Source organism: Equus asinus, chromosome 12, assembly GCF_041296235.1.
Source record: "Equus asinus isolate D_3611 breed Donkey chromosome 12, EquAss-T2T_v2, whole genome shotgun sequence".
Classification (NCBI taxonomy): domain Eukaryota; kingdom Metazoa; phylum Chordata; class Mammalia; order Perissodactyla; family Equidae; genus Equus; species Equus asinus.
In genome coordinates, this window is record NC_091801.1 from 84466857 (window position 1) to 84476079 (window position 9223).

Sequence of the window (9223 nt, forward strand, 5' to 3'; positions counted from 1 at the left end):
TGACAAAATCCTCTATATTTGCATTTTTATCAACACGTGGGCCGTAGCCAAAGTCCTGGCCATCTAGTCAGGTATATGGTCAGTGGAAAATTGGACCATTAAAGCGATGCCCTTACAGGGCACGGCCCTGTTGGAAGAAATTGCTCTAGGAATTTAAGGAGTGCGTTAAAGCAGGACATATCAATGCCCATCAGAAGAACCCCTTCCAGGTTCAGAAGGTGATTGAAACCATCAAGCGGACCTTTTGGTGTCCTCCCTTGAGGGCCTGGGTCCATGAAATGAGGCGACATGGGCTTGGGGGCATGCAGCAATGCAGAGATGGGCTGAATCTAGACATACTCCTCCCTTGGTCTCAGGGGCACAAAACACCAGCAACAGCTGCTCTGACCTGTCAACAAGAGAGACAGAGACTGCGGGTGACAACGGGAAGAATTTCCTGTCGAGAGGGCCCCACACACAGGTGGCAAGTGGATTACATTGGAATGATGCCAATAGCCCTGGGGGCTTATAAATGGTCCTAACAGGAATGGACACTTACTCTGGACTGGGCTTTGCAGGCCTAGTGGTAGATGCAAACACTCAAAATACCATTAAAGGATTGGAACAGAAAATATTGTACCGATTCTGACCACTGAGCTACATTTCTTCAGACCGAGAACACACTTTACAGCTCATACTGTCCAACAGTGGGCCAAGAGCTGTCACATCACACGGACATATCATGTTGCAGAATAATGGTTTAATAGAAACTTGGAATGGGCAGTTGAAACAATTGCTGTCTAAAATGGGGGGAGATAAGGCATGAGGGGCTGGCTTACATGCCTTCAAGAGTGTGTGCTCACACTCAACAGGAGGGGGAATAAGGGGAGATCCCCCTGGACAGATCCCTCTGCTTTTCTGGTGATCTGGGGCAGAGGGGTTGGGGGCGATGCTGGAGCAACTATAAAGTTCTTCCCACATCACCCCAACTTCCTTTTCTCCTGCCTGATGCAACTGCAGGTGCCAGAAGCAGGGATGCATCCTAAGCGAGAAACTGTAACTACACCTTTAAATCTTTATGTCAGAATTCCTGAGGACCCGGTGGGCTGCGCTGTGATCTGTCTGAGCCTCCAGCAGTGGACCATTTCATGAGGGAAAGTGGAACTGAGGAAAGTCAGTACTTTCTTTCGTTTTGGATCTTGTTGATTAAAGACCTTATCGCTACTTTCGTTTTTGGCTTGTTGCTTAAATTGACTACTCCCCAAAGCTGACATCTCAGCTCTCTCTCCAGCGGAGCTGGGCGCCTGACAAGTTTAAACAAGTTGATGTCAGAATTTCAACAACTTAGATGGAATGGGCAATTTCCTTGAAACACAACTTACGAAAATTGACACAAGGAAAAAGAAAATCTGCATAGCTCTCTATCTGAAAAAGAAAATTAAAAAGGCTGTTGAAGAAAACTCCAGGCTTAGATGGCTTCCTTGATGGGTTCTATCAAACATTTCATGATGAAACAACACCAATTTTAAGCAAATTCTTTTCGGAAGTGAAAGAAGAGAGCCTCACCTGCTGCAAAGCCCTAAAAACACATTATGAATACAAGATTTGAACAAGCCTAGAGGTCAATTGGACCTAACAGATGTACACGGAACACTCCACCCAACAGTAGCAAAATATACATTGTTCTCCAGTGCACATGGAATGTTCTCCAGGATACACCGTATGTTAGGCTACAAAACAAGTCTTAATGAATTTTAAAAGATTGAAATCATACAAAATATCTTTTTTATCACAATGGAATGGAAGTAGAAATCACAAACAGAAGGAAAACTAGAAAATCCACAAATACATGAAAATTAAACAACAAACTCTTCAATAACCAATGGGTCAAAGCAGAACTCACAAGGGAAATTAGAAAAGATCTTGAGACAAATGACAATGAAAACTCAACACACCACAATGTATGGGATGCAGCAAAAACAGTGCTCAGAGGGAAATTCATAGTTATAAATGCTTACATTAAAAAAGAAGAAAGGTCTCGACAATGATCTAACTTTACACCTTAAGGAACTAGAAAAAGCAGAACAAACTAAGCTCAAAAGCAGCAGAAGAAGGGGCCAGCCCCATGGCCAGGTGATTGGGTTCACATGCTCTGCTTTGGCAGCCCAGAGTTTCGCCAGTTCGGGTCCTGGGCACGGACATGGCACTGCTCGTCGGGCCATACTGGGGCAGCATCCTGCATGCCACAGCTGGGGGGACCCAGCTAAGGATGCACAGCTATGTCCCAGGGGGCTTTGGGAAGAGAAGGAAAAATAAAATCATTAAAATGATAATAATAATAATTTTTTAAAAATAGCAGAAGGAAAGAAATAATAAAGATTAGAGCAGAGATAAACAAAATGGAGATAAAAACAATAGAGAAAATTAACAAAAGTAATCATTGGTTTTTTGAAAAGATCAACAAAATTGACAAGACTTTAGTCAGATAGACTAAGAAAAAAGAGAGAAAGAAACCTCAGATAACCTGATGGTGTTCAGGGCAGGCCACCCCAAGATATGACCCTTTGACCTGTGGAATACTTTGAGTGAAAGGCTATTGAGACCCCGCAGGCTGAAGAGAAACTTGTAACTCTCCCTTAAAGAAAGTAGATTGGAGGCCTTGCCCGTAATAAGTGTTATTACTAGAAATAAGTTTTTGTGACTACCTGTATAGTAGGTCAAACCTCTAATTACCGCACATTTGCTCTACTCGTTGTTCCTTGAATTACTCTCCTCCCCATTGAAGCCCCAGGCCCCTATCCCATTTCTTGGCTCAAGATGACATAAATACCTCATTTTACCTTTCTGTCTCTGACTCTCTCATGTATGTGGGGTTCCTGTGCATACGTAATAAGTTGGTTTTTCTCCTATTAACCTGTCTTATGTCATTTTAATGATTCAACCAGCCCTAAGAACCAAGAGGGGAAGGGAAGGAATTTTCCCCTCCCCCACAAGCCAAAATCAGAAATAAAAGCGAGGACATTACTACTGATTTTACAGAAATAAAAAGCATTATAAGAGAGTACTATGAACAGCTGTACACCAACAAATTTGATAATCCAGATGAAGTGGAAAAATTCTTAGAAACACAAGACCTATCAAGACTAAATCATGAAGCAACAGAAAATCTGATAGACACGTACAGTGGGCCCTCCGTATCTCGGGCCCCACAGCCAAGGATCGAAAGACCTACCATGGCTGCATCTGTAGTGAACGTGTATAGGCTTTTTGCTTGTCACCATCCCCCACACAATACAGTATAACAACTATTTCCACAGCAGTTACGTTATATCAGCTCTTATAAGTACTCTGGAGATGATGTGAGGGACACGGGAGGATATGCGTAGGTCGTGTGCAAACACTACGCCCTTCTATATAAGGGGCTTGAGCATCGCAGAGTTTGGTACCGGGAGGGGCCCTGGAACTGATGCCCCTGCATACCAGGGATGACCGGAACTAGTAAGGAGAAGGATCGGTGGTCAAACACCTCCCAAGAAAGCAAGCCCAGGACTGGGTGCCTTCACTGGTGATTCTGATGAGGATCAAGGCTGCCCCAGGGAGAGAAGCCCAAGGCGTCCTGGCCTACATATGGATCCGTACCACCCTCCGGGAGGCATAGGACGTCCTGACCTGATTCGTATCCAAAGTGATACGACCACCCGCTAACCAGACCCCACCTGCACTGGCACTATTTTAATGACTTTTTTTTTTTCAGAATGATTAAATTTTTTTTTATTAAGATTATGATAGTTTACAACCTTGTGAAATTTCAGTTGTACCTCATTGTTAGTCATGTTGTGGGTACACCACTTCATCCTTTGTGCCCTCCCCCCCACCCCCCCTTTCCCCTGGTAACCACCAATCAGTTCTCCTTGTCTATATGTTAACTTCCACCTATGAGTGGAGTCATATAGAGTTCGTCTTTCTCTGTCTGGCTTATTTCGCTTAACATAATACCCTCAAGGTCCATCCATGTTGTTGCAAATGGGATGATTTTGTCCTTTTTTATGGCTGAGTAGTATTCCATTGTGTATATATACCATATCTTCTTTATCCAATCATCAGTTGCTGGGCACTTAGGTTGGTTCCACATCTTGGCTATTGTAAATAATGCTGCAATGAACATAGGGGTGCATGGGACTCTTGGAATTGCTGATTTCAGGTTCTTAGGATAGATACCCAGTAGTGGGATGGCTGGGTCATAAGGTATTTCTATTTTTAACTTTTTGAGAAATCTCCATACTGTTTTCCATAGTGGCTGCACCAGATTGCATTCCCACCAACAATGTATGAGGGTTCCTTTTTCTCCACAACCTCTCCAACATTTGTCACTCTTGATTTTGGATATTTTTGCCAATCTAACTGGTGTAAGGTGATATCTTAGTGTAGTTTTGATTTGCATTTCCCTGATGATTAGTGATGATGAGCGTCTTTTCATGTGTCTATTGGCCATTCTTATATCTTCTTTGGAGAAATGTCTGTTCATGTCCCCTGCCCATTTTTTGATCAGGTTGTTTGATTTTTTGTTGTTGAACTGTGTGAGTTCTTTATATATTATGGAGATTAACCCCTTGTCGGATAAGTAGCTTGTAAATATTTTTTCCCAATTAGTGGGCTGTTTTTTTGTTTCAATCCTGTTTTCCCTTGCCTTGAAGAAGCTCTTTAGTCTGATGAAGTCCCATTTGTTTATTCTTTCTATTGTTTCCCTCATCTGAGGAGTTATGGTGTCCGAAAAGATTCTTTTGAAACTGATGTCAAAGAGTGTACTGCCTAGAATTCTCTTCTAGAAGACTTATTGTTTCAGACCTAATCTTTAGGTCTTTGATTCATTTTGAGTTTATTTTTGTGAATGGTGAAAAAGAATGGTCAATTTTCATTCTTTTACATGTGGCTGTCCAGTTTTCCCAGCACCATTTGTTGAAGAGACTTTCTTTTCTCCATTGTATGCCCTCAGCTCCTTTGTCGAAGATTAGCTGTCCATAGATGTGTGGTTTTATTTCCGGGCTTTCAATTCTGTTCCATTGATCTGTGGACCTGTGTTTGTACCAGTACCATGCTGTTTTGATCACTGTAGCTTTGTAGTATGTTTTGAAATCAGGGATTGTGATGCCTCCAGCTTTGTTCTTCTTACTCAGGATTGCTTTAGCAATTCGGGGTCTTTTGTTTCCCCATATGAATTTTAGGATTCTTTGGTCTATTTCTGTAAAGAATGTCATTGGGATTCTGATTGGGATAGCGTTGAACCTGTAGATTGCTTTAGGTAGTATGGACATTTTAACTATGTTTATTCTTCCAATCCATGTGCATGGAATGTCTTTCCATCTCTTTATGTCGTCGTCAATTTCTTTCAAGAAAGTCTTGCAGTTCTCGTTGTATAGATCTTTCACTTCCTTGGTTAAATTTATCCCAAGGTATTTTATTCTTTTTGTTGCGATCGTGAATGGGATTGAGTTCTTGAGTTCTTTTTCTGTTAGTTCATTGTTAGCGTATAGGAATGCTACTGATTTATGTATGTTGATTTTACACCCTGCAACTTTGCTGTAGTTGTTGATTGTTTCTAATAGTTTTTCTATGGATTCTTTGGGGTTTTCTATATATAAGATCATGTCGTCTGCAAACAGCGAGAGTTTTACTTCTTCATTGCCTATTTGGATTCCTTTTATTTCTTTTTCCTGCTGAATTGCTCTGGCCAACACCTCTGGTACTATGTTAAATAGGAGTGGTGAAAGTGGGCACCCTTGTCTTGTTCCTGTTCTCAGAGGGATGGCTTTCAGTTTTTGTCCGTTGAGTATGATGTTGGCTGTGGGTTTGTCATATATGGCCTTTATTATGTTGAGGTACTTTCCTTCCATACCCATTTTATTGAGGGTTTTTATCATAAATGGATGTTGGATCTTGTCGAATGCTTTCTCTGCATCTATTGAGATGATCATGTGGTTTTTGTTTCTCATTTTGTTAATGTAGTGTATCATGTTGATTGACTTGCGGATGTTGAACCATCCCTGTGTCCCTGGTATAAATCCCACTTGATCATGGTGTATAATCTTTTTGATGTATTGCTGTATTCGGTTTGCCAGAATTTTGTTGAGGATTTTTGCATCTATGTTCATCAGTGATATCGGCCTGTAGTTCTCCTTCTTTGTGTTGTCCTTGTCAGGTTTGGGGATCAGAGTGATGTTGGCTTCATAGAATGTGTTAGGGAGTACTCCATCTTTCTCAATTTTCTGGAATAGTTTGAGAAGGATAGGTATTAAATCTTCTTTGAATGTTTGGTAGAATTCTCCAGAGAAGCCGTCTGGTCCTGGACTCTTATTTTGGGGGAGGTTTTTGATTACTGTTTCTATTTCTTTACTTGTGATTGGTCTATTCAGATTCTCTATTTATTCCTGATTCAGTTTGGGGAGGTTGTAAGAGTCTAGGAATTTGTCCATTTCTTCTAGGTTGTTCAATTTGTTGGCATATAGTTTTTCATAGTATTCTCTTATGATCCCTTGTATTTCTTTGGTATCCATTGTGATTTCTCCTCTCTTATGCCTAATTTTATTTATTTGAGACTTCTCTCTTTTTTTCTTAGTGAGTCTTGCTAAGGGTTTGTCGATTTTGTTAATTTTTTCGAAGAACCAACTCTTTGTTTCATTGATCCTTTCTACTGTCTTTTTTGTTTCAATATCATTTATTTCTGCTCTAATTTTTAATGATTTTTAACATGATCCTTCCTTTGTCCTGTAAAGAAATAACTCACATATCTATGCCTTATAAATTTAGCGCTACCCTCAACCCATTGCAGTTCTCACTGTCCCTGGGTCCTGTCCCCCTGTTATTCTGGGAGTAAAGAAGCACTACCACGAGACCTTGAGTCTGAGAAATCTCTCTTTCGACTCCTCGGCTCACTGAGCCCGCATCAGTTCTATCAAACTTTTAAAAAGGAATAAACATCAACCCTCCTCAAACTCTTCCGAACACTGAAGAGGAGGGGACACTTCTGAATTCATTCTGTGAGGCCAGCGTTACCCTGACACCAAGGGCAGACAAAGGACACACAGAGGGGTGGGGGATGCATGGAGGACACCAGGAGGGGACTGGGACTGGGAGCCCAGAGAAGGGAAAGGGGACAGACAGGATCAACATTGAGAGGTCTCAGTTTTACAGCTCTGAGGAGGGGGCCGGTGGCCTCAGAGAGGCCTCGGAAGGGCGGTTGGAAACTGGAGGCTGCCGAGCTTCCTCCTGGGATCTCCCCAAAGCAACCGCTCCTCAAAGAGAAAGAGGCGGGATTTCTGCCAATCAGCCCTTCCCAGCAGGCCCGGAGTTCACGCCCACCATCCTGGCCTGTGACTAATGACTAATGGTCCCGGGTAGAGTCTGACCACTAGAATCCTTGCAAACGGCGGAGACACACAGCCCAGCACCCGCCCTCCCCCAGTTCTCATGGGTGGGGCACAAGGGTGCAAGGGGATATATTCTGAGCCACTGAGGAAGTGGCTCCAGATGCTGGTTTCCAGAGTGTAGGCTGAAGATAGCAGGTGAGTCAAGGTGGGAGAGCCACCTGGCCTGCACAGGGGGCTGGGGGAGGCCTGCAGAGGGGTCAGCTATGAAGGGTCCGGGTGTGGGGAGGAGGGTAGGAGCCTGAACCTGGAGCACCCTAAAGGGGCCCACTGGAATTGTGCCATCTCCAGGAGCCATGAAAGGCATCTATCTCATCCTGCTGGCCGTGCTGCTGTGCTCCGAGCAAGGTGAGTCTCAGGGAACCCGGCAGGGACCTGTCCTGGGGGCATGGGGCGGCATCCCCTGTGAGAGGCTGTGTGTGAGCATGTGGGGAGTCTGTCCTCCAGAACCCCAGAAGGCGGGAAGGGGCCACAGTTCCTATGCAGGGGCCCAGAGGCCACGCTCCAATGTGGGCTGTGGCTGTGGTCTGTGGGGGTCTAAATCCAGCCTTCCTGCCATTTGAGCTTGACCTGTGTCCCCCTCTGGTCTCAGCCCTGAGCCTGCAGTGCTACAACTGTGCTGATCTCGCGAATGGCCAGAAGTGCCAGCTCACCTTCTCATGTGCCCAGACACCAAGTGTCTGCTACAAGGGCAGCATGACATTGACCACGGCCACTGGTGAGTTCCCAGGATCAGAATGTGGGGGTGGGTTCAGGGGGCTCTGCTCTGAGGCTCCCCCTGGCCTCATGGAAGGAGTATGAGTGTGGCAGAGGCCAGTGTTCGTGTCACCTGGGCCCTCACTGGCCTGCCTCAGTGTCCCCATCTGTACAAGAGGGGTTAGCCTCCAGAGGCTGTGGGGGCTTGGTGGGGTGGGATGGGCCTCCCAGCAGAGGAATGGGGCGCCAAGCAGCCCTGGGGAGAGGGCGATGAGGGACAACCCCAGAGGTCAGAGGGAACTGGGGGGCCTCCCACATCCGGCGTTTCCTTTTCTCCCCCACAGGGGAGACAGCCACGATAAACCCTAAGGGTTGTGCCCCCTCCTGCCAGGAAGCTTCCCAGGTGATGCAGCTGATTGCGAATCTATCCAACCCAACGGGGGCGTTCAACCTAGAAGTGCGGGATGTGGCCTGCTGTGAAAAGGACCTCTGTAATGGGGTGGCCCAGGTGGCGCGCAGCCTCTGGGCCCTGGCTGGGGGGCTCCTGCTCAGCCTGGGGCCTGCCCTCCTCTGGGCCCTGCTGTGAGGACCCCTGGGACTCAGACACCAAGTTGAGGGGGAGCGTCCTTACTGATCGTCCTTCCACGTGGCACTCACAGCAGCTCCCACCTCAAGCTCGCTCTCTCACGCACACGCACACACGTGTACACACGCACAAGCAGTCACTCACAGGCACACACACTCACACGCATGCGCTCACACGCATCCACACACACGCTCAGACCCATGAGTTCTCGCAAGCGTAGGCTATGCTTGGACTCCTCCTCCTGCTACAGCCGGGACCCAGAGGCCCAGGGAAGGACGCGGGCAGCCTCCACCCTCTGCTGACCCTCGGCCACTCCTGCCCACCCATCTGGGCAGCCCCAGCCCCAAGCCCACCGCCCTGCTATGCCAACAGGCCTGTCACACTTTGCGAACACCATCAATCAACCACAGACTCAAGATGCAGAGACTGCCGAGCCCCGGCTGGACAGGGGCTTCTAGGACAGCGGAGCCCACAGCCCCTCCAGCGGGTCCTCTGCAGAGCGCCCACGGCAGTCAGTAGACAATAAATGCTCTTCAGCCCC

The 9223-nt window shown here is 46.0% G+C and overlaps 1 protein-coding gene across 1 annotated transcript; it reads left to right on the forward strand.

Annotated features, from left to right (window-relative positions):
- Positions 1-7336: 7336 nt before the first annotated feature.
- Positions 7337-9223, forward strand: LOC106841939 (lymphocyte antigen 6H-like). Its single transcript, XM_014858218.3, has 4 exons — positions 7337-7538; positions 7692-7748; positions 7993-8118; positions 8441-9223. The coding sequence occupies exons 2-4, from the start codon at positions 7697-7699 to the stop codon at positions 8680-8682; spliced, it is 420 nt and encodes a 139-aa protein (XP_014713704.1). The 5' UTR covers positions 7337-7538; positions 7692-7696; the 3' UTR covers positions 8683-9223.

Excerpts from the sequence above, each read along its gene's own strand:
- LOC106841939 (XM_014858218.3), top strand. The coding sequence starts at position 7,697 with ATGAAAGGCATCTATCTCATCCTGCTGGCCGTGCTGCTGTGCTCCGAG. Across the intron at positions 7,749-7,992 it reads GCTGCTGTGCTCCGAGCAAG|CCCTGAGCCTGCAGTGCTAC; the intron begins GTGAGTCTCAGG and ends CTCTGGTCTCAG. Across the intron at positions 8,119-8,440 it reads GACATTGACCACGGCCACTG|GGGAGACAGCCACGATAAAC; the intron begins GTGAGTTCCCAG and ends TCTCCCCCACAG.